This window comes from Oncorhynchus clarkii, chromosome 13, assembly GCF_045791955.1.
Source record: "Oncorhynchus clarkii lewisi isolate Uvic-CL-2024 chromosome 13, UVic_Ocla_1.0, whole genome shotgun sequence".
Taxonomy (NCBI): domain Eukaryota; kingdom Metazoa; phylum Chordata; class Actinopteri; order Salmoniformes; family Salmonidae; genus Oncorhynchus; species Oncorhynchus clarkii.
In genome coordinates this window covers 22,311,425-22,336,460 of record NC_092159.1, presented here as the reverse complement: position 1 = coordinate 22,336,460, position 25,036 = coordinate 22,311,425, and the positions used below count along the sequence as shown (strand labels likewise).

General features: G+C 45.6%; 1 protein-coding gene across 2 annotated transcripts; it reads left to right on the top strand.

The window, feature by feature from the left end:
- The first annotated feature begins 720 nt into the window (after positions 1 to 720).
- Positions 721 to 23,040, top strand: LOC139424622 (insulin-like growth factor-binding protein 4). 2 transcript variants are annotated; one of them, XM_071176636.1, is made up of 5 exons: positions 721 to 934; positions 4,011 to 5,069; positions 16,146 to 16,309; positions 16,886 to 17,011; positions 18,901 to 23,040. In XM_071176636.1, the coding sequence occupies exons 2-5, from the start codon at positions 4,709 to 4,711 to the stop codon at positions 19,036 to 19,038; spliced, it is 789 nt and encodes a 262-aa protein (XP_071032737.1). In that variant the 5' UTR covers positions 721 to 934; positions 4,011 to 4,708; the 3' UTR covers positions 19,039 to 23,040. The 2 variants fall into 2 exon arrangements, with proteins under 2 accessions (XP_071032737.1, XP_071032736.1); XM_071176635.1 differs by lacking the exon at positions 721 to 934 and having other exon boundaries at positions 3,992 to 5,069.
- The last annotated feature ends 1,996 nt before the right edge of the window (positions 23,041 to 25,036 follow it).

Genomic DNA, 25,036 nt, shown 5'->3' with positions numbered 1-25,036 from the left:
GTAATGGCATAGGAAGACTAGAGTGAAGACATTTTAAGAATGGGGGTGAAGTGAAACTGTTGAAGTGGTGAATATGCGTTATACATGTATGCATGGATTTATCATTATGATATGAATGACTACGATCGATCAAAACAGGATATTACAGTAGACGTTCAACGACGGGCTCCGAATAATATACAAGTAACCCACCTTGTGGCCAAAGACTGCTACTGCCTCCTCTTTCCATTTAAAGTGTTTTTGTGCATGTATCCCTGCCAATTATTTAATAACTAGCCAGTAAGTCTATCCACTGATTGCATGAATAGACCATGACCAAGCATGGTAATGCTGTCAGAAGAAACGTTTGTTTGGGTAATGGATATTGATGCATTCATGTGGTCTACCGGCTCAAACAGCCTTTTGTTCTGTCTACCACAGGTAACCTTTTGTTCTGTCTACCACAGGTAACCTTTTGTTCTGTTTACCACAGGTAACCTTTTGTTCTGTCTACCACAGGAAACCTTTTGTTCAGTCTACCACAGGTAACCTTTTGTTCTGTCTACCACAGGTAACATTTTGTTCTGTCTACCACAGGTAACCTTTTGTTCTGTCTACCACAGGTAACCTTTTGTTCTGTCTACCACAGGTAACCTTTTGTTCTGTCTACCACAGGTAACCTTTTGTTCTGTCTACCACAGGTAACCTTTTGTTCTGTCTACCACAGGTAACCCTTTTGTTCTGTCTACCACAGGTAACCTTTTGTTCTGTCTACCACAGGTAACCTTTTGTTCTGTCTACCACAGGTAACCTTTTGGTTATAACGGGATCATCGCTTTCTATAGCCTATACTGTGTGTGTGAATATGTGCTCATTAGAGCTGTGGCATTGGACATTTTGGAACTAATACAGAGCAGCAAAAAGTGCTTTACTGCAGCTTGGGACAAGCAATCAGGTGTGTGTATTGTAGGACACTGACTAACAGAATCACAATCGTATCTGGGAAATTTGCTGCGAGGGCTGAAGCAGACCGCACGTTACTGACTCACCCCCTTTTCCAGCCTCATTGCTAACTAACCACCAACTGACCCAGGCAGCACCCAATGCTGTATCCCTGTCTCTCACACACACACACGGAGGGACCAGGGAGCATTCTCGCTCTCTTTCTCTCACACACACACACACACACACACACACACACACACACACACACACACACACACACACACACACACACACACACACACACACACACACACACACACACACACCTCACTACAGTTGGCCTTATTATTTCATGAGAGATGGGAGACCAATAAACGCCTCCACTGATGACACCTGTAGATTTCTCTACCACTGTTACAGTACAGGCTTATTTACTTATTCCAGTTATGCCTTGAACAAGATATTTGACATGCCAAAAGCAAACAGTTGAAGAAAGGTTATATTGTACTATTTACAGTACGTGTTCCAATATTGTAATAGTTAGTTATTCATTACTTAATGGCCCCTATACCAATAGACTTGGATATAAATTACAAAAGGTATTACCAAAAAGCAATAATGGGTCATTTGGGGATTTGTACTGAATATCAATGAGGCCCACTACATCAGCAAAGAGGACTACTGATGTCGTCCAAAATGCAAAATACTTACATTCACTGTGCCAGACTAGACGTTGGTTTCTTGCAGCACGCTGAGACATTTGCTGCATACCCCTGTCGTTTTCTGCTCATTTATTGAGAGAGGGAAGGAAGGAATCTCATCGCTAATAACACGTACCCCCCACCTGAGTGGTAATACACTGCCTAGTGAGGTTTGGCCCACGGCCCATGGCCCAGCCTATGGCAGTGGGCCACCAGTCTGAAGAATGAAAAAAAGAGGGAAGGAAAAGACTCAAAGGCATTACAATACATGCTGGGTTACCATGGTAAAACACAAGCAGAGGAACATAAAATAGAATTGGCGTCGTTCCAGCCCTCTGAAAGCCTTGGAACCAAATAGTTGTGAATGAGAAAGATCCTGGACACACACATATACACACACGTACACAAAAGACACTGACACTAACACACACGCTGGCGGCCTACTAATTTACATTCTCTCATTTTCAAACATACACCCACAATCAAAACACTCCCAGCTAGTGGTGTAATTCAAAGTTAGCTGGCGAAGCCCTCTGTGGGAGAGGGGAGGCTTTTTTTAAGGCCTTTAAGACCTACCACGTGGAGGGCACTGTTCATTGGCCTTTTATAGCTGACCCGCACAGCTCGTTGGAGAGCGAGAGAGAGACAGAGAGAGAGACAGAGAGACAGAGAGAGAGAGAGAGACAGAGAGAGGGACAGAGAGAGAGAGAGAGAGAGAGAGAGAGAGAAAGGGACAGAGAGAGAGAGAGAGAGAGACAGAGAGAGAGAGAGACAGAGAGAGAGAGAGAGAGAGAGAGAGAAAGGGACAGAGAGAGAGAGAGAGAGAGAGAGAGAAAGGGACAGAGAGAGAGAGAGAGAGAGAGAGAGAGAAAGGGACAGAGAGAGAGAGAGAGAGAGAGAGAGAAAGGGACAGAGAGAGAGAGAGAGAGAGAAAGGGACAGAGAGAGAGAGAGAGAGAGAGAGAGAAAGGGACAGAGAGAGAGAGAGAGAGAGAGAAAGGGACAGAGAGAGAGAGAGAGAGAGAGAGAGAGAGAGAGAGAAAGGGACAGAGAGAGAGAGAGAGAGAGAGAGAGAGAAAGGGACAGAGAGAGAGAGAGAGAGAGAGAGAGAGAAAGGGACAGAGAGAGAGAGAGAGAGAGAGAGAGAGAAAGGGACAGAGAGAGAGAGAGAGAGAGAGAGAGAGAAAGGGACAGAGAGAGAGAGAGAGAGAAAGGGACAGAGAGAGAGAGAGAGAGAGAGAGAGAGAAAGGGACAGAGAGAGAGAGAGAGAGAGAGAGAGAAAGGGACAGAGAGAGAGAGAGAGAGAGAGTGAGTTTATTTCACTTTTGTTTTTTATGATCTTTTTCACTTGCTTCGGCAATGTAAACATATGTTTCCCATGCCAATGAAGCCCCTTGAATTGAATTGAATTGAATGAAGAGTGAGTGAGTAAAGGGTAGATGCAGAGGGAGGAAAAGAGGGATGCTGGTCCCTAATGGACTCGTCTTCTCACACAACACACACACACTGGCCACGCTAACCACGGCCATGTGCAGGAAAGGGACATGAGGTTGCCCAAGCTTTGTTATTTCAACAATGCTTTGTCATTAGCTGGAGGTGTGTGTGTGCGTGTGTCTGTGAAAGAGAGTTTAAGATGGCATGGAAGTGGGTTCCTTTATCCCCTTTGTGTGTGTATGAATGCCTTTTACTGCGAGTGAGAATAATAGCTTTCCAGATACGTTTTTCTCTCTGTGTGTGTTTGTGTGTCAGAGTGCAAGTTCATGTTCAGGCTAGTGTGTATTTAGAGAGAGAATGAGAGAGGGGGGATGAGAAAGAGAGAGAGGGGAGAGTAGGGGTTAGTGGTTCACGGCAAGCTATTGTAATGATGCGAGTTAGCAATTTTTTGTGTTCATAGTCATTGTGTTAGGGTGAAGGTGCTGCCAGTTCTTGAGTCTGAAATGTGAGAGAGGGGAAGGCTTTAGTTACATATTTTGTCGGTGTGATTCTGTGTTATAAGGGGACAAAAAGTGAGATACTCGTTCTGTGAATATTCAACACAGGAAAAGAGAGAGTGAGAGTGGGTACAGAGAGTGTGTGTGTGTGTGTGTGTGTGTGTGTGTGTGTGTGTGTGTGTGTGTGTGTGTGTGTGTGTGTGTGCGTGCGTGCGTGCGTGCGTGCATGTGTGGGTGGAGGGTGGTTCAGCTCAGTCTTTCTTCCCTGCAATTCTGTGCGAGCATTCAAGATTGAGGGAGAAAACGTGAGGGAGAGAGCATGTGTGTGTGTCTGTGTGAGAGCATGAGTGAGCGACAGCAAGAGAAAAAGAGAGCGAGAGAGAGTGAGAGAGAGTGAGAGAGAGCGCGAGAGCGCGAGAGCTTTAGCCTGGCATTTCTTCCCTGTGCCTTTCAGCTCCTCTCCCCCTGAAGAAGGAGGCGTGTCCATTGGCCAGCAGTATAAATTCCAAGAAGAGCCACTCGTGTAGAGCCATTCTCAGGAGCAACCCATTGCACTGCACCCCATATGGAAGAGGAAATTGCTACTCAACTTTAAAAACTTGACGCCCCTTCCCTACACCTGGACATTGGCAAACCACAGACTTTTCTCTTTGCACTATAAAAGGCTTCACGGGCTCTGTGTGAATTCTTCTTAAAGGGAGAAAGACTCACCTAAATAGACCAGTGGACATTTGTTCTACTTCCCAACAAATAACCACTTTGTGCGACTCAAAGACTTAAAGACTTTCGTCACATGGGAGAGCAAGGACTAGATATTTAGCATTCTTTGATCTACCTGCATTCTTTTTCCAACCTCCCAAACATCCTAGGGCTAGGAAATCAAGCCTTAAAAAAAGCGAGGTAAAACAGCGGGGACATTGTGTTCCAACTCCTGCCAAAACCCCTGCCACCCGAAACACCAACCAGCGGGCAATATCAAAGACCAAACCCTTCAACCGCCTCCCTCCCATTCCTTACCCTCCAAAACTAAAGCAGAGACCAAACAGTTGTGGGTGAGAGAGCAGAGAAACAGAAGGAATACTAACAAACAAACTGCAGGAAGTGCAAGAGAAATCGAGGGCAAAGATTTGAGATCACGCCTTTGGGACTGCCATGATGCGAGGTGGCGGTACGGCTATAGCGCCGCCCTGCTGGGGCCTGTGGGCGGTGGGCGCCCTTTCGCTGGCGACCCTGTGTCTGACGGAGGAGGCCATCCGCTGCCCTGTGTGCTCCGAGGAGCGGCTGGCCAGCTGCCAGCTGCCTGATGGCAGCTGCGAAGAGACGGTGAGGGAGGCGGGCTGCGGCTGCTGCCCCACCTGCGCCCTGGCCAAGGGGGTGCACTGCGGCGTCTACTCGCCCCGCTGCGGCACGGGGCTCCGCTGCTATCCGCCACGGAACGTGGAGAGGCCCCTCCACTCGCTCATGCATGGCCAGGGAGTGTGCACCGACGAGAGGGATGTGGAAGAGAACTCAGGTGAGACAATAGGGAAGGTGTGGATGCGGGATACCGGTATCTTTAACGCTTGTCCACTGATGTGGCTGTATGTGCAGGTGGCATCACTGGGGGTCACCCTCTGTTAAAAATGGGTGATGCGTTATGCTATCCCTCCTTCTTTTCTTCAGTTGTGGTCCGACTCTCCATATTGTATTTTCGGCTACTGTGCGCAACACTCTTAGTGGTGCACTGGCACGCCTACCCAGAACTAGGACATGTGTGCATGAGAACACCGCCACCTCAATAGCCTCAGTCGTTTTCCAGGTTAGTACTCTGTATACAACAGGATGTAGCTGTAAAATCACTGGAGACTGGTTGGTCTCTTCACACTTTCTCTTCCTCTCTCTCCCTCTCTCGTGTTGGATCCTAGCCGGTCCAGTTGGACCATATGCAGTTAAGTGGGCCAGTGTACCGGGGCTGGGCCAGAGTGTTCTCTCCCTGCTCCCTGCTCTTACCTGAGCTGGGGAGGGTGTGGCAATGTGCTGCTTGTTTGCTCTAATCTCCGCTAAGCCTCGGCCCAGAGCACACACACCAGCTCTTCACGCATGGCCTGACCTGAGAGCACACAGTCCCCCCGCTGTTTTGCACCCGGCCGTACACAGCAAAAGGGCACCTTCTGCCTTAGACATAGCAGAAAAGGTATCAGTGAAATGCCCACTTACAAGCCCTAACCAACAATGCAGTTTAAAAAAAAATAAAATAAAAACAATAAGAATGAGAATGAGAACAAATAATTAAAGAGCAGCAGTAAAATAATAATAGAGTTATTAAAGTGACTTATGCATGGATAATAACAGGGAGTAGCAGTAGTGTGAAAGACGGGGGGGGGGGGCAAAGCAAATAGTGTGGGTAGCCATTTGATTAGATGTTCAGGAGTCTTATGGCTTGGGGATAGAAGCTGTTTAGAAGCCTCTTGTACCTAGTATTGGCACTCTGGTACAGCTTGCCATGCGGTAGCAGAGAGTACAGTCTCTAACTAGGGTGGCTGGAGTCTTTGACAATTTTTAGGGCCTTCCTCTGACACCGGCTGGTATAGAGGTCCTGGATGGCAGGAAGCTTGGCCACAGTGATGTACTGGGCTGTACGCACGACCCTCTGTAGTGCCTTGCGGTCGGAGGCCGAGCAGTTGCCGTACCAGGCAGTGACGCAACCATGCTCTCGATGGTGCAGCTGTGGAACCTTTTGAGGATCTGAGGACCCATGCCAAATATTTTCAGTCTCCTAAGGGGGAATAGGTTTAGTCGTGCCCTCTTCAAGACTGTCTTGGTGTGCTTGGACCATGTTGGTTTGTTGGTGATGTGGACACCAAGGAACTTGAAGCTCTCAACCTGCTCCCCCACAGCCAGAATGGGTGTGTGATCAGTCCTCCTTTTCCTGTAGTCAACAATCATCTCCTTTGTCTTGATCACGTTGAGGGAGAGGTTGTTGTCCTGGCACCACACGTCCAGGTCTTTGACCTCCTCCCTATAGGCTGTTTCGTCGTTGTCGGTGATCCGGACTACCACTGTTGTGTCATCGGCAAACTTAATGATGGTGTTGGAGTCGTGCCTGGCCGTGCAGTCATGAGTGAACAGGGAGTACAGGAGGGGACTGAGCACGCACCCCTGAGGGGCCCCTGTGTTGAGGATCAGCATGGCGGATGTGTTGTTACCTACCCTTACTACCTGGGGGCGGCCCGTCAGGAAGTCCAGGATCCAGTTGCAGAGGGAGATGTTTAGTCCCAGGATCCTTAGCTTAGTGATGAGCTTTGAGGGCACTATGGTGTTGAACGCTAAGCTGTAGTCAATGAATAGCATTCTAACATGGGTGTTCCTTTTGTCCAGGTGGGAAAGGGCAGTGTGGAGTGCAATAGAGATTGCATAATCTTTGGATCTGTTAGGGCGGTATGCAAATTGGAGTGGGTCTATGGTTTCTGGGATAATGGTGTTGATGTGAGCCATGAAAGCCATTCAAAGCACTTCATGGCTACAGACGTGAGTGCTACGGGTTGGTAGTCATTTAGGCAGGTTACCTTAGTGTTCTTGGTCTGCTTGAAATATGTTGGTATTACAGACTCAGACAGGGAGAGGTTGAAAATGTTAGTGAAGACACTTGCCAGTTGGTCAGCGCATGCTCGGAGTACACGTCCTGGTAATCCATCTGGCCCTGCGGCCTTGTTAATGTTGACCTGTTTAAAGGTCTTACTCACATCGGATGCGACAAGCGTGATCAAATTTCCGTGCTCAGTGTGTGGGTTTGTATATGTATGCATGTGTTTTTGCATGTGTGTTCTGTGTATATGTGTGTGTGTGTGTGTGTGTGTGTACGTACACTATATATATACAAAGGTATGTCATCCATTCAGATGAGTGGATTTGGCTATTTCATTCACACCCGTTGCTGACGGGGGTATAAAATCGAGCACGCAGCCATGCAATCTCCATAGACAAACATTGGCAGTAGATGGCCTTACTGAAGAGCTCAGTGGCTTTCAACAGGGCACGTCATGAGATGCCACCTTTCCAACAAGTCAGTTTGTCACATTTCTGGCCTGCTAGAGCTGCCCATGTCAACTGTAAGTGCTGTTATTGGGAAGTGAAAATGTCTAGGAGCAACAACGGCTCAGCCTCGTTGTTGCACAAAGTGAGGTCCATAGAGAAATGTTTTGCCGAGATTGGTGTGGAATAACTTGAATGACCTGCACAGAGCCCTGACCTCAACCCCATCGAACACCTTTGGGATGAATTGGAATGCTGACTGCGAGCCAGACCTAATCGCCCAACATCGGTGCCCAACCTCACTAATGCTCTTGTGGCTGAATGGAAGCAAGTCCCTGCAGCAATGTTCCAACATCTAGTGAAAAGCCTTTCCAGAAGAGTGGAGGCTGTTATAGCAGCAAAGGGGGGACCAACTCCATATTAATGCCCATTATTTTGAAATGAGATGTCCAATGAGCAGGTGTCCACATGCTCTTGGTCATGTAGTGTCTGTGTGAGCGTGAACTGAATGTAAATGTGTGAGAATACATTATAAGTGTATTTGTATATATTTGTGAGTGTATGCATGAGTGTACTGATGTAGCTGCAGTATATGTTGGTGTATGCACCATATGTGTGAATGTATGTCCATCTCTGTGTGTATCCTGTTATTGATCTCAGCATGTTAATACGTGGTCATAAGTGTGTGTGTGTTGTATTGAAAGGGAACCGTGTGTATGTGTGTGTGTGTGTGTGTGTGTGTGGATGGGTGGGTGTGGGTGGGTGTGTGTGTGTGTGTTTAACAAGAGGAGGTAATAAAAGCTGCCTGTCTGCCTGTATGAAATTACTCTGTAATGGAGTGCGGCCAGTCTCAGGCTATTAGAGCTCTCTGCAATCAGTAATTCATTCTCACTCTCTTCATGGCCCCCATTCCTCTTCCTCCTCCTCCTCTTCGCTGGCACTGCAGATGTCTGACTGACTGACTCCTCTTACTGGAGATGTCTTGTTCACTTCCCTCTGCAGACATCTTGATACAACCCCTGTCTTTCTCCTCTCACGGTAGTCACATTCTTCTTCCTACTGCAGCAGCAGAGGTCTGGTTCCACTTGAACATCTAATACTGTATGGCTTATCTGCTATTCCTGTTCCATCGTATTCTTCAGATGGCAGCAGATGAAACTGTTCCTGACTTTTTTTTTTGTATTCTTCCTCTCTCCCCTTCCAAAGCAGGGGGAACTCGTAGGCAGTCTTTCACGGTGGCGATTTCTATTATGCCAAAGAAGTTTGGTAGCGATCGTTTAAAAAAAAAAAACGCACCGCCTACGAAGCCATTCACTCATTTGTTCCAGATTTCATCCACACTGATTGTTCCAACATCGCTTCTTTCACCAGCACCGCCGCTGCCGGGACCTCCAGCGGTTATCGGTAATGAAGGTGAACTATCTCCCAGTTCCAAGCAGCACAGCAAGGCGAGACTTTGGACAGACTTGAACAGCCCTCAACTTCCAGGCTGCGTCTGACATGGCACACTCTTCTCAGGGCTCTCTGGTCAAAAGTGGTGCTCTGCTTTAGGAAGAATAGGGTGCCATTTTGAATGCACTTCCAGAGACTCAAGTCTCCAGGCGTCTCCAGCACTACTGCATCAGTTTCCCCCTGGGCCTGGGTGAGTTGCTGCTCCCCCCCCCCTGCCCCGGAGCGCATCGCCCACCGTCCAGCACTACTGCATCAGTTTCCCCCTGGGCCTGGGTGGGTTGCTGCTCCCCCCCCCCCGGAGCGCATTGCCCACCGTCCAGCTCTGCTAGGATGAGCTCATCGGCACGCTTGCTGCCAGAGCAGAAATGAGAGCCTTCTGCTCTGTGCGAGGCCAGCCTAGGTTAGGCCAGCACATAGCGTGACTAAACGGAATCAGAGAGAGGGGGAAAGCTGTTTAGTGCATGATAAAAAGGTGGACGGTCTTGGTTTTGGCTTCGTACCGTCCTCTGAATTGCTTAATCTGGCTGAATGTTTTTCCCTAAACATTGTTTACTGAATGACTTCGCCATCCACGCCATTGTGCTGTCCGTTGGAGACGAGCGGCGCTGACGCCGAAGTGGGCTAAAGTGCGAAGGTTCAGCGGTTTGGGAGTTCTCGTAAACTCTCTCGGCAAGCTAGGGGGTGTCAGCGATTGATGAAATGCTAAACGGCGTCGAAATGTTTGGATGTTTTGTTTTGTTTTCAGTGTTCTGGAATCCTACTATCCCAGGGTTGAGCTTCGGTTGACCCCCCCCCCCCCCCCCCCCGAGTCCTGTCATGAAGCAAAGTACCCCCCAACGTAGCCCTACTCAATAAGTCTTACATCAACATTTCAGTGCAGCGCCTCTGAAACCCCCACAGACGGACAGGAAGAAACAGGAGAGAGAGAGAGGAAGAGAGAGGGAGTATGAGGAAAAACCCAAGCCACAAGTGTACGAGTTCCTTTGTGGCACTTTTGCCGGGTTTATCCATTATTAAACCGAGGGGTACATCTCCTTGAGACGCTTCCCGCACTGCCCCAGACCTAGCAACAGTGAGCATGTCTGATAAAAATAGATTTTTAATTTTTTTATTTGTATTTTTATGGAACGGATTCCCAAAGACAAGGACACCGTAGGGGGAAGAGTATAACTGATCCTGAATTGACAGCACATGTACCAGAAAGCATCCCAATGAAACGGTCATATACTCAGAATATAAAATGTTCACACATTTTGTCAATAAACTTTTCCCAAAGCTAGCCTACCATTTCCATAGCCAGACGCACAGACCATTTAAATCTGAGGGATAGCTGTCCAGATGCTATCTACTCTATGCCTTCTGTTACATTCCTTCAAGTTCAAAGCTGCAGTATTCGTAAACTCAATTTCCATAGCAACTGTAAGTACTGTGGAGTACATTTTGCATCTTATCATGTCCTGCAAATCTCATGCAGTTCCCTAATAACCGATTCTTGGAAACTCTCTCGCAATCCTGATTCTTAGAAATCATTATGAGGGCTTGGAATCCATTCAAACATTCCGACGGGGTCTCTTTTGGTGTCGTATTCAAAATGCTCCGCAAACCTTTTAAACTCGGAAATGTGTAGTACTTACAAGCAGATACAGGTGTCAATGGGAATGTCATTACTGACATAAGGTGTTGCGAATGCCGTTCACGCTGGTGGTAAGCTGACAGGAGCCACATGTGTCTGATGTACAGTATGAATCTGCATTTAGGCAGGCCTGATCAGTGGCACTAGTCTAGTCAGCCATCTGTTCTTGTCAACCATCCACAACTCCTGTTCTTCTTACGATGTGAGGAAAACACTTGTCTGTGTGCTCACTGGAATTATGGAACTGATACAATCATTTCTCTGTGGCCAATGAGGATATGTTGGGGAATAGGGCAAACCAATTGCAGATGTCCCCGAGGGTGTGTTTAGGTCCTTATTATTTGCTTTCTTTGGGTATTTATCCCATTTGTACAGCTGGGCTTTCTGCAGCAGAACTCAGTAAATGTGATTGGCTAATTGATCCCTCCATGGAGCCATGGATTTAAGACCCCCCCCCCCCCTCCCCCTGGTGTCAGAGCTGTAGAGACACAGATGCACAAACAAACCAACGGACGTCGAGTAACGACACAGAGCGATGATGAGCGCTCGCTAGCTGGTCGTCAAATTCAAATACGCCTAATCCTCGGAGCCCAGTGAGATCAAAGTCCCTCGTAAAATGTCTGAGTTCATGTGTGAACGTAATAAACAGCAACCGCTCCCATCATGCTTTGTTTGGAAACATCCCATGTAAACACGTATATCACAAACATCTGGCAGGGGAACATCTGGCAGGGGACTCAGCCCATGGTGCATTGTTTGAACAGTCGTTCGTTCATTCTGAGTTAAGCCCGTTGTTATGTATCGACGCACAGTTTGCACACTAAACATTTCACGTATAAATTCAATGACTCACTTATCTATCTAATGATCCAGAGACTCAAATGTACTGCAATCAAAATGTGCTTAATCACTACGAACAGTGTTACTGTTGGCACGGGTGGTGTGTTGCTGTAATGTTTTATGTTGTTGTGTTTTGGTGCGTGATCCTGTTCTGTGGGATGTCCTTACTGTACACGAGCAAAAACCACCCAAACCAACCAGTAATTATGGTTCAGTTCTTATTTCATGGGTAAATCATTTTGGCCCACTTTTGTGGGGTACCTACCTCGATTCACGGCTGCTTTATGAAGCAGAGAGGTCAAATGAAAGTTGAAGGGGGGAAAAAAGGCGAAGGGTAGTTTTGAGCACATCCCTTTTTATTGTAATAATGTCCACCTGCATTGTTTTACAGTACAGAAATATGCCACACAAAGCACTATGGACCAATAAGCTTAAAATACCCCCCCAAAAGGTGGAGGGTAACACTTTAGTTCAACACATTGTACACATTCTTGCTATTGCCAGCTGACATAAAGAGCAATGACTTGACATAAGATATGCAGTGGGCGACAAACTGTGTCACACGTGCACTAGTTACATTCAAGCGTGCCAAACGCCCACTGTCTCCTCACCCAGATTTCCACTGATGCAATGACGGCCGACGATAAGCGTCTTGCTAGCTGACGTGCTATAATGCTATGTAGCGTAACGAAGCCCAGCCTACGGAGCCAGACATGTCCCCCGGGACAGTGGTGAGACTAGTTCACATGCTCCGTCCAGACTCCCAGTGACAGCTGCAACTGGAACAGTGGATTGATGCCACCCTCTGAACCTCCGGTGGGCTGGGAGTGGGGGAACACACCGCCGACATTCCCTGGCAAACACCTCACCGGAGGAAGGTCAAGTCAGAGCAAATGGCCGAAAAATGGTTTGCAACTGGGTCGGTGGCAGACAAGTCTGCATTAATTCAACGATACGACGGTAGATGCCGGCGGTTCGAGGGATCCAGCAGCTCTTGAACCCCACATGAACTCTACATGTTCACGGCCTTTGTTTTTTTAAACGCTGTCAAAAACAGATGGAAATGATAGAACCTTTATCAGAACAGTCGTAAAACCGAGTCTTTCTTTATCTTGGCTATCCACCTGTGGCTGGGGTTGGATGCGAGTGAACACTGCACACTGTCCATGCTTGTGTTCTTCGCCTTCGCTCTTGACAAAGGAATCTAGCCGAAATGGTTCTGGCCCTGGCTTTTCTTCCTCCTGTTTGTTTAACATGATCCATTTGTATTAAAGAAGATTATTACTTGGATTTTTTTCCCCCCCGGAGTGCGTCCCCCCCGGAGTGCGTCCCCCCCGGAGTGCGTCCCCCCCCGTCCTTTCTATTATTCATCACAGCAGTCTGCCTTGTGCCTCAGCCTGCCTGTGTTTGAAACGGAGATGTTGACACAATCCTCCCGAAGCAGCAGCTTCCTGCCCGGAGAACAGCGGTGGCAGCAAACAGGACATGGCACCCCCTGACCCACTTTTAAATAACGTTGGGCTTGTATGAAATGGCACTCCGAAGGAGCACGGATTCGGCAAACTGGCTAAATGGCAAAAGAGGGAAAGAACGATTTATAGGGAGACGGGAAAACAGTCCTGCTGGGTCTGGCGGAAAGTGCAGATGAGTAAGGCCAACAGAAACATACAAACCCACCGGTCGGCAGAACACAGCCTGTCAACTATAGATCAACTCCCTCACCTCAACCTCATGTAGAGAGGTACGGTATAGAAATGTAAACCTCTCCTGTCATTCCTGAAATGTGACTAGAATAGCTAATGGCAAAACCCCTTACCCCGAGTCTGAAACAGCCAAAGGCCACCTTACCTCATGAGTAGGCTAGTCTATCCATTGTTCAATAACAAAAATAACTTCACAACTAAACCTGTTGATAGCTAATTGCTATTTAATCCTAATTACAGAGTGAATTCCCTTGGTAAATGTGGAAAGGTCAGAGAGAGCAATGCAGAAGATCTGACCCTGACAGAAAGTAGGTTCCCAGAAGCAACTGGTATTAATGCCACACTGATGTGAGACGCCATTCGTGCTTTGATCTTTCCAGTGATCTGACAGACAAAGCTCAAGGAAGCACAAAAGCCCAGGCTCTGGGTGCTATGGTTGCAGTGCCAACCCATGAAAGGTCACAAGCAGAACAGCAAAGAACAGTTGGTGGGGGAAAAATGTGTTTGAGTTACCAACCAACCCTGCAAAGGCCACAGGTGAACAGTCAAGCCAGAACAAAACAGCTGTAAAGCTCTCCACACTCCATACGTTTGCCCACCGGCACCTTGTGACACTGCAAAATACCCTCTTCCAATCTCCATCTGGCACAGTGAGGTTTTTTTTTTTGCTGTAGGGGAGATGGAAGTGGGGTGGGGGCAGTTTCCTGAGGAAACAGCTGGCTGCCTGCAGGGCCATAGAACTGGAGAATTATTGCAAGGTAAATGTGGCACAGGCCACAATGGGTAGGCAGGCAGTGAGGAGAGGGGGGGGGGGTCATTTACTGTATTGTACCCCTCTGAGTGGGAACACCACTGTTTGTCCTTGATGCTAAGCCTGGTTCTTAGCCTACAATTCACCATGGTGTTTTCATCAAATCAAATCAAATGTTATTGGTCACACACACATATTTATGGAAAGATATCTCTCTGTTGGTATGACAACATTTGCGTTGGGTCAGATCAGTGATATACTGTAAATTAGGTACACGAAATTATACATTTTCATGCAATCAACAAATTGCGAAAAGCCTCTGAGAGAAGGTGTAATTGACAGAGAAACTCGTCAAAAATGGCATGGTCTATTGTTTCAACTCTTGTGCTGTGACATATACAGTGGGGAGAACAAGTATTTAATACACTGCCAATTTTGCAAGTTTTCCTACTTAGAAAGCATGTAGAGGTCTGTCATTTTTATCATAGGTACACTTCAACTATGAGAGACGGAATCTAAAACAACAATCCAGAAAATCACATTGTATGATTTTTAAGTAATTAATTTTATTGCATGACATAAGTATTTGATACATCAGAAAAGCAGAACTTAATATTTCGTACAGAAACCTTTGTTTGCAATTACAGAGATCATACGTTTCCTGTAGTTCTTCACCAGGTTTGCACACACTGGAGCAGGGATTTTGGCCCACTCCTCCATACAGACCTTCTCCAGATCCTTCAGGTTTCGGGGCTGTCGCTGGGCAATACGGACTTTCAGCTCCCTTCAAATATTTTCTATTGGGTTCAGGTCTGGAGACTGGCTAGGCCACTCCAGGACCTGAGATGCTTCTTACGGAGCCACTACTTAGTTGCCCTGGCTGTGTGTTTTGGGTCGTTGTCATGCTGGAAGACCCAGCCATGACCCATCTTCAATGCTCTTACTGAGGGAAGGAGGTTGTTGGCCAAGATCTCGCGATACATGGCCCCATCCATCCTCCCCTCAATACGGTGCAGTCGTCCTGCCCCTTTTGCAGAAAAGCATCCCCAAAGAATGATGTTTCCACCTCTATGTTTCACGGTTGGGATGCTGTTCTTGGGGTTGTACTCATCCTTCTTCTTCCTCCAAACACGGCGAGTGGAGTTTAGACCAAAAATCCCAATTTATGTCTCATCAGACCACATGACCTTCTCCCATTCCTCATCTGGATCATCCAGATGGTCATTGGCAAACTTCAGACGGGCCTGGACATGCGCTGGCTTGAGCAGGGGGACCTTGCGTGCGCTGCAGGATTTTAATCCATGACGGCGTAGTGTGTTACTAATGGTTTTCTTTGAGACTGTGGTCCCAGCTCTCTTCAGGTCATTGACCAGGTCCTGCCGTGTAGTTCTGGGCTGATCCCTCACCTTCCTCATGATCATTGATGCCCCACGAGGTGAGATCTTGCATGGAGCCCCAGACCGAGGGTGATTGACCGTCATCTTGAACTTCTTCCATTTTCTAATAATTGCACCAACAGTTGTTGCCTTCTCACCAAGCTGCTTGCCTATTGTCCTGTAGCCCATCCTAGCATTGTGCAGGTCTACAATTGTATCCCTGATGTCCTTAGACAGCTCTCTGGTCTTGGCCATTGTGGAGAGGTTGGAGTCTGATTGATTGAGTGTGTGGACAGGTGTCTTTCATACAGGTAACGAGTTCAAACAGGTGCAGTTAATACAGGTAATGAGTGGAGAACAGGAGGGCTTCTTAAAGAAAAACGAACAGGTCTGTGAGAGCCGGAATTCTTACTGGTTGGTAGGTGATCAAATACTTATGTCATGCAATAAAATGCAAATTAATTACATAAAAATCATACAATGTGATTTTCTGGATTTTTGTTTTAGATTCTGTCTCTCACAGTTAAAGTGTACCTATGATAAAAAAAATTACAGACCTCTACATGCTTTGTAAGTAGGGAAACCTGCAAAATCGTCAGTGTATCAAATACTTGTTCTCTCCACTGTATGAGTTGCGGCCTTGTACGGGTTGGGATTGCGAGTCTTTCATGTGTTGTGTAGGTTGTAGCTCTAGAGGTTTCCCTGGTAAAAAAAAAAAGAAGGTCTATTGACATTGATGGGACTTACGGGATAAATAAAGGCTTCATTAAAATGTTGGTGACTTGTAGTGTTGCGACTCAGTGTTAACTGTTGTGTCCCACAGCGATGGACAGGCACGATGAGACCATCCCTGAGCACCCCAACAACAGCAACATCCGCTGCAGTCCCCAGGACAAGCGCTGCATCCAGAAGACCCTGGCCCGCCACCCCGCCAAATCCACTAATCAGAGAAGCAACAACGCCAGGGAGGACCCAAAGGCTGCCCTGGTGAGCGCACCAACCACCGTTCACCTCCGTATAGGAAAAGACTACAGCTAAAGGTTACGTGTAGGAAAACATTACATACGCACATTTAAAGTATTTGAGCAGGTGCTGGATATAAAAAAGAATGTCACCCCATAGCTTTCAACTAGAGTCCAGTTCAGTCTTGTTACTAGACCGACACAGGTCTAACAGGTGTTTTCAATTACTATTTTACAGATCCAAATCCATGAGTTTAGCAGTTGGGTTACAAACGGCATGTAACCTATTCGCTATTTTCAGCCCTCATCATTCAATGGTCATCTCATGAAACGTAAACCCATGTGTTCACTGAAATCAACAACAAAGGGTCGTATAAAACTCTTTGCCATTTCCAGATACCTACATGGACGTATATAAGCATACATGGGCGTACATGCCCAAACATCTACATGGGCCGCACTAGCCTGGATACCAGTCTGTTTAGCTAACATTCCACTCCTTATTCTCCGCGTCATATGCCAAAGATTAACATAACAGGAGTGGCAAGGAGTGGAATGATCGCTGAACAGATTTCCGACTAATTCCACTGGTCGTCCTCAGGCTCCATGTCGTGCTGAGCTGCAGAGAGCGCTGGACCGACTGGTGTCCAACAGTCGCACCCATGAGGATCTCTACAGTATCCCCATACCCAACTGTGACAAGAACGGAGACTTCCATGCCAAGCAGGTTTGTCGACTGACAAGGAGTCCTTATCCCAATGGCATCTATATTATGCACTATTCAGGAAGTACTCCGACATACTATGAAATGGCACCTTATTTATGCCATTTATGCACTATTTTTTAACCAGAGCCCTATTGGCCACGGCCAAAAAAGTAGACCACTACAAGGAATATCGTGCCATTTTGGATGCAGACATTTATCCAGGTAGTCTGTGTAGAAGGTCTTTATCATTCACTCGATCTGGTATCAGACAGGCGCATAAGAACACACCACGCAAACAAACCCCTCTAACATTGTCACGGCTCTATTAGCCAAAACACCACAATGGCCCTGTAACAGCATTGTTTTCTGTGAGCATTTTCTCCTGCCAAGACTCCACATCTACAGACAAGCAAACATTTACCAAAGAAAAACCGTGCTGAACCGTGCACGTACAACACGACACAGTGGTTAACCTAAAAGGGTTGACAGTAATCGCTTCACTACAGTGATAGATGTCATTAGCTTTTCGAAAAGCAATTATTTCTCCGCTATGTCTGAAATGGGCGGCTTTGTAGATAAGACGGGGAAGAATCCGAGAACATGGAGCTCGATAAGGCTCGTTGCTCTGTAGAGCAGAATACGCTACGAAGCAACAGGCGTAGCAGAGTCAGTCAGTGGTAAAAGTCTTACCCTGCCAAGGGCATCAGAGTCTGGGCTCAGGCTTGATTGTGTAACACAGTTAATGTACCCTTGTCTGCTCTTTATAGTGTGTAAAAGGCATCTGTTCACTGTTGAACTATAACTGCATTGTGGTAGAGCTTCACGGCACCCTTTGTGAGTATAACTAAGGTTATGAGAGGTCATCTGGCACCTTTTCATTGCACAGGAGGAATCTCAATAGGAAAGTTGAGCCAGGCTGATGGGGTGTTTCAAAACCACCCCAGGCTACATACAGATATGTATCACTCAGTGGTTGTGATTCATACAACTTTGAGATTCTATTCAATTGATCCACATTCACACTGGTGAGATTGAGGGGCTTGAGAGAAAGTGATTAACAAAGGGAACAATGTCAAATATAACAGTGGTTTGAATTTGAAGGTACCTCAGGTTTGAATTTGAAGGTACCTCAGGTTTGAATGTGAAGGTACCTCAGGTTTGAATTTGAAGGTACCTCAGGTTTGAATTTGAAGGTACCTTAAAGATGGAATCCGCAGTAGGGTGGAAACATCGCCACTGACCGCCCTACCACTGTTGTTATTGTTTTTGTTTTTGTTTCCGGAGCTGAAGAGAGTCGTGCGGCATGGTAAAAAAAAATATTGCAGTACATATTGCGCTCTTCTTTCGTTGCTTGCAATGATGTCCGAGGATGACAAAAAGTGTTTGCTGTTTGCAGTAACTTCTTTGTTGTTGTAATATCACAAACGGACGTGGCGTTTCACCGTTAAGTAATCCAGCTACAAGGGAACTTAAGTGCTATGAAGAAACTACAACAGCTTATGCCAGAGTACCTGCAGTTTTCTGAACCAAAAATATATATTTTGTTGGTGGACATAAAATACTATAGAATCACCAGGAAATCAGCTCAAAGTGATTTTAATTTAGGAAATCTGTTCCCAAGTATTCCCATGCATAAATAGAGAGACATATGTGATCGTATCACAATGTAAACAAGGTTTGAAATGAAATATATCTGTTTGAGATTGTTGCGGCCAATTTGCAGTGTACAAATGATTTATAACTATGTTCCAGCCCGCGACCATCCGCTCAAGGAAAAATTACATTGCTGAATGTATTTGGAGGCCCCTACCTTATGCCATTGATCTGATTTTATTTGTATCATATGCCTATCGTGCAACAAATGCCATTTGGCTTGTGACTGACACCTGTCTTGTTTCTTGTGTCTACAGTGCCAGCCAGCACGTGACGGGCAGCGAGGAAAGTGCTGGTGTGTCGACCAGAAGACAGGCATGAGGCTGCCAGGGCCCATGGAGCTGCGGGGGGAACTGGACTGCCACCAGCTAATGACTGCAACCATGAGAGAGTGAGGAGGGGACTGGCTGGGCCCCTGGGGGCCAGGGCTAGGGCTTAGGGCCAGCCAAATTCTACTGGTGCTGTTTAGTTACAACTATGGAAGGAAAGGACTTAACCCTAAAGCCTCACTTCACGTGAGGCTAACGGTACTTGCTTGATATGAAAAAGATAAAAGGAAACCATAGAATTTTGCTATTTTACTATTGTTTGTTTTCGTGTGTGAGAGTATGTCTGTATGCATCTTTTTGAGCACATGTGTGTATTTTACGTTTATGTGAAGTTAGGCAGATGCTCTTGCTTTAAATGACAGGTGGCAAACAACAGACTCCCGAATAAAAGTGTTGTAATCATTCTTCTCAAAACAGGACAACGTTGGTTTAGTGTAGTCTAGTTGAACTCTGATTTCCATCTCTTAGCATCTTTGAAACAAAAAACAGAACATCTTTACGCATGAGTTAAGTGTCCTAACATGACTCACCATCGACCATTCAGCAGCAGCTGTGGAAAATAATGACTATTGGGAGTGTGTATGAGAGAGAGAGAGAGAGAGAGAGAGAATTACCAATTGATGATAAGCCGCAGCTTTTCACAACACTTGGAGACATGAAGTGAAAAGAGAGATTACTTTTGAAAGAATAAACTGTACCTCTGAGAGGAGCCCAGAATAGAATAGATGTGCTTTACCGTTATCCCCCCCCCCCCCCCCCCCCCCCCCCCCCCCCTTCTCTCCCTCCTCTCCGCTCCCCCCCATTCTCTGACTGGAAGCTCTCTCTCTCTCTGGCTTATTTGTCCAGGGGGACTGGCATCATAGCTGGGCTCAGGACTCTGTACACTGCTGATAGGATAATCTTGTTTCTCCAGCTGGGGCTGAAGTACTAAGACGCCAGTGCTGCTGCTCTCATGTTTGTATGAATATGCTTCTATATACAGGATTTCTTTCCAACCAAAAGACTGCATGTTGGCAGTATTGTGTTGTTTATAGTGGTGCTATACACTCATTGTGCCCCCCCCCAAAAAAAGTGTTTTTTTTTCTTCTTCTCCTGTGCTTTTTGGGGGATTGTTTTTAGAAGGAGACAGAGATACAAACTCCCAGATGAGGGGGGCGATCTTAGAATAGCCTAGATGTGTGACTGACCACAAATACTGTCTAGTTGTCACACAAATATCTCCAAGTTTTTATACTGCATTGATGAAATAAAACATACAAGTAAATACACAGATCTCAGTGGGAGCATTACTGTAGTTAACCCGCCTGACTGTTTCATGGACTATTGTAGTGTGACTTTGCATGATTGTAGCACGTGTGGCTCGTGACAACTTCTCGCGGCTAGAAGGGAAGAGGACTTTATGGCTGCAATGATGAAAAAAAAAACACGCTCTAGACAGCCTCTGTAATGGCTAGCTGGCTGAAACGTTCGAAGAAACGCCAGACGTCTATATAATAGCATTGGAATCCTCACTGAGAGATAGCATCCTGGTCATACATGGACTCCCTCCAGTATAAGTGAACACCCTTGACTTTTACTCTGGCAGAGCCAGTTATCAGGTTCGACGTCATCGATGAAGCAGTATACGAGCCAAGGAATCATTCATTTGTGTTATTATGTGGACAAACTCCCTAGTGCATCATACTCCTACATACCTTCCACATACACTACATGGACAAGACTGTTAACATCCCTACAGCGATTTGATTGTACTGTATTGCAAACGGGTGGAAAAGATCGGTGATGGGTTCCCTCGGGCTATGATCTATGATGTGATTGGTTGATTGACCGACTCAGGCTTAACCTGTGGACCACAGGGAGTATAGGAGAGAAGACGGCCCTTGAACACAGGACAGTCTGATCAGCAAGGTCGGTCGTTTGTCATTTCTAGAAATGGATAGTGCACTTAATCCCCCTGAGAGAGTTTGGTTACTAATTGACTCCAGGGAGGATTCATCTCGCCGGGACATTCATTATTGGTGTTAACAGTACACTGGCACAGTTAGCTTCCTGTAGAGCGAGGCGAGGGGACAGTGCCGAGGGGGTAAACCAGACGGACGTGGGCAGCAGTTGTCCTGCTTCCTCTCTTTCAAGAACTGAAAGAAGAGTGCAGGACAGGTTGTCTAAAAACGGACTCCTACAAATGATAGGCAGCTCTTTTTGTCAGCAGAGATGTGAGCAGATCGACTAGAGGGAGAGGGAGCAGAGACGGTGTGAGTGACAGAGAGCTTGGGAGTTCCAGCTACATTTGTGTCGCAACTGATTTGCTCTCACAAAAAGCCACATTGTGTCCGTAAGGCACACAGCTTTTACCATTCACTCTCTCTCTCTCTCATACCCCTCTGGTTTGACAGAGGAGCCTAGAAGTAATTCAAGGTCTTTCCTCTGGCTGTTATCCAGAGCAGCAGAGCACATACTGTAGCAAGTCCAACTAAGCCCAACATAGCAATGCCCTTCAACACGGTTGTGCTGTGATTGCTGCCATGGGGTAGTACATCCTGGGACAGAAACATCTAATTTCATTAGGCAACATTGAACATTCACACCTCCCTGCCTGGGGACAAAGTAGATAGAAAACCCGCTGTGCTACATTACCATTCAGAATCACAATATCAAAGACATTTGGGTCGATGTGTGACATGACCTGACATGAGCCGGGCCAAAGATAATTATTGCGGACTTAGCCAACTGTACTGTATCTGTAACTTGCTTCCTTGTAAAAAATAAAATAATATAAAATAATAAAAAAAACTGCCAAAGTTATCCAAAGGGTCTATGGGGATATTGCATGGTAATAGTGTTGTAGTCTACTTAGTAGTCCCTCAGTCAATGACTTATCTTCTGAACTAATTACTAACCTGTAGACATTTACTTAGCCTACATTTGACCAAAACTTTGACCGACAAACAAACATCCCCAGTGGGCTGGTGGAACCGACGTCCAGTTTTGCCTGCTTCCTGGGTCATTAACCTTGAAACTGAGCCTCTCGATGATCACTAATAGTTCATATTAGCTTTTTCTCAATTGACAAGTCCCTAAAACATATTTTTGGCTCTCTGAGGCTATTCGGTGAAACAGGATGCTCTTACTTTCTGCCACATTCCACCATGACATCCACTATTCCCCTAGAATACCTAAGAGCAGAGTTCCACCTCAGCAGCTCCCAAATGAAAAGCCCATATTCCAAAAGCTGGTCATATTTTCATTGTAAAAATTCCTTGTTCTAAACCATAAATCCCACATAACTTCAACAAAGCGACTGATGTCATTCCCAACTAGAAAGACATAGGAAATGGTATTAAGGAAGGAGGATATACTGTAGTTGATAAGTTGATTGCATTTCAAAACACAATGAAGTAACATGAGCAATGAAAGGCTTCTCCAAAGAAGTTACAAGGAAGAGTATTTTGAGGCGTGAAACCCCAAAAACTATAGGAGTGCTTTGTGTACATTAAATGTTGATATTCCCTTGTCATGTACTGAATGAAAAAACACCATACATAAGCCTTATCTTTACAAGTAGGCTGTCATTGTAAATACAAATTTGTTCTTTACTGACTTGCCTGGTTATATAAAAGGTAAAACAAAGTAATATCCTAGAACATTCCATTTCTGTGCTACTGTAGATATTATCTCTAGGTAAAGTAGTGCTATGTTTCAAGTCAATGGTCCTGGTTTTCCTTTTGGATCCAAGACCTTCAGTGTTTAATTTACATTCAACGGTGTATACCTACACTATATTACTTGATCTCTAACTTTTGCTCTACTGTATTTTGTATTTCTGAGGGATATTCCTGTTTGCCTTGGACTTTACCTGTTAATTCTACTGTAAAAAGATTCAAGGTAACTTTAGCATGTGTAGCCTAACTATATACTGGGTTTAAACATGGCGAGATCTTGTATGTGGGGTCCAGAACAGGGCCATGCTTTACCAACATTGAAGAAAACGCAGCAAGAATGTGTGCTTGTTACAGAATAATGATTTGGTTACCTTAGAAATGTTTACTCTATGAGAGAATTGTATACATTGTATTAGATCCAATGAAATTATAAACGTGTAGCATCTGATCTCTCGCCTGATTCTTTCCCCCTCTAAACGTCCTGCATGGCATGTAGTTAAACGGTTCATGTATGTTAGATCATGTACCAAATATATTCCACCACACGGTAGATACTGAGTTCAAGGGAAAGTGTATACTGTGCTAAGTGTAGGCCATACTGATTGCACAAGAACCGAGGGTGCACTTCTAAACGGGTTGTTTCAATCAATATGTCTGGGTCATCAAAGGCTAAGAAAAACATAATCTCAGTACTGTTTTCCAGGTCCACCACACAACCATAGCTACAGGTCAACCGACCGAGTCAGAAACTGCGGAAGTTTCTGTCAACTGAAAAAATCTCATGAATGTCTTTTGCCGGGTGTAACTTTTGAAGGCTCCGCTTAAATATACACGTCGTTAACAGTATTACTCAAGGCATGTCCAACGAATACCTCAGGAATGATACATCATAATAGTGTGACTGCCACCGCTTCTAAAAATACCTGCACGGTCCACCACCAGAGTAAACGTTCAAGGCTGCTTAGTTCCACTGCCTGAGTCTATTGGCGAGCCCAACAGGCTTAAGACGAACTGTGCCTGAATCAGAATGGGAAATACCCCGGACCTTTCAGAAGAAAATCCTATGCCTAATCCAAAATGGGAAGTCAGTAGGGATTTAAGTGGAATCCTCTGCTTGATTTAAAATGGGATTGGCCTTTTCAAGTCTACAGGCATCCAGAATCCCAGGACTGTGCCAAGGAGGCCTGGGGGTGTGTCAGTTAAGCCCTTACATCTGGCATTTAGTCTAGGGGTCATCCGTCTCTGCACACCTCTGTCCAGTACATGAACAATAGGCTATATGAGATATTTACGGAATACAATGGAGTACTTACTGCATGACAGGTGTCACACATCAAGTAAGTGATGCAGTGATGGAGGTCAATGTGCGCAAGCTGACCTATCCATAGATATCAAACAGCGCTAACTCAATGGGCCTATCTAAATAACTGTCGCAGAGAAAACAGTAAAGTGTTTTTCTGTATTCAACGTATTCGAACTGTATTCAAAGGTTGTGTTGGAAGACAATACAAATAGAGGGTCACACCATGATCAATAGCCTGCCAAATCAAACAACAAGTGGATTAGGGCAGAGCCATTAATTAATTTAAAAAAAAAATGTCAATCCAGGTCAGAAGAGGCTTACTGTGTTATTATAAAGATGGCAACAAGCAAATAAATCATTACTGTTGACATTGTACCGATTGCAAAGAATGTGAGCAAGAATGCAAAGTATTTGAGTTCTAACAATCAGCGGCGATTTCAGCATGTAAATCTGGGTGGGGCAAAAAACTGTGGAATGCATGCCATCAAAGCCACTACACAACACAACACTAAACAATACATTAATTGCATGATAACGGTGACAAACGATGCCCAAAAAATGTTAAGGCCTACATACAGCTGTCCCAACATTTTACCAATTGCTACACCTGGCTATCAGCGGAGCCTTTTCTGGCAGCGAAACAGTTCATTCAGCATCATTTACTGCCTTTAAAATAACATAGCAGATATGGCTGACTTGCTTAAACAAATGTGGTTTCTAATGACAATTGAGATGTACAAACTATGGCATAAGGGGACAACAAAGCAGATAAGAGGCAATCCCTAATTTCAATGAAGACATTAATGAGCGAGCTAGGACGGACGTAGTCAATATAACTATTTGTTTAGCACTTTTGAAATGTACAGCTACAGAATTCAGAAAATGGGCTGTTCTTAGTGTTCTCCCTGTACACCAAGTCAGAACTGTAGGATAAATAAATGGGTCATGAAAGCAGACAATGAAAACTCTTGCAAGATGAAATGATTATATTTCTCTAAAACAGGTTATAGGCCACATGTGCACTACCAAGTTAGAACAGTAGGCACAATTAAGAGGGGTAAATAGACCAAATTATTAGGGTGAGGCACATGGGCTACTAACA

Coding starts and splice junctions, on each gene's coding strand:
- LOC139424622 (XM_071176636.1), top strand. CDS start 4,709: ATGATGCGAGGTGGCGGTACGGCTATAGCGCCGCCCTGCTGGGGCCTG. Junction 5,070..16,145: donor GGATGTGGAAGAGAACTCAG/GTGAGACAATAG, acceptor TGTGTCCCACAG/CGATGGACAGGCACGATGAG. Junction 17,012..18,900: donor GAGACTTCCATGCCAAGCAG/GTTTGTCGACTG, acceptor TTGTGTCTACAG/TGCCAGCCAGCACGTGACGG.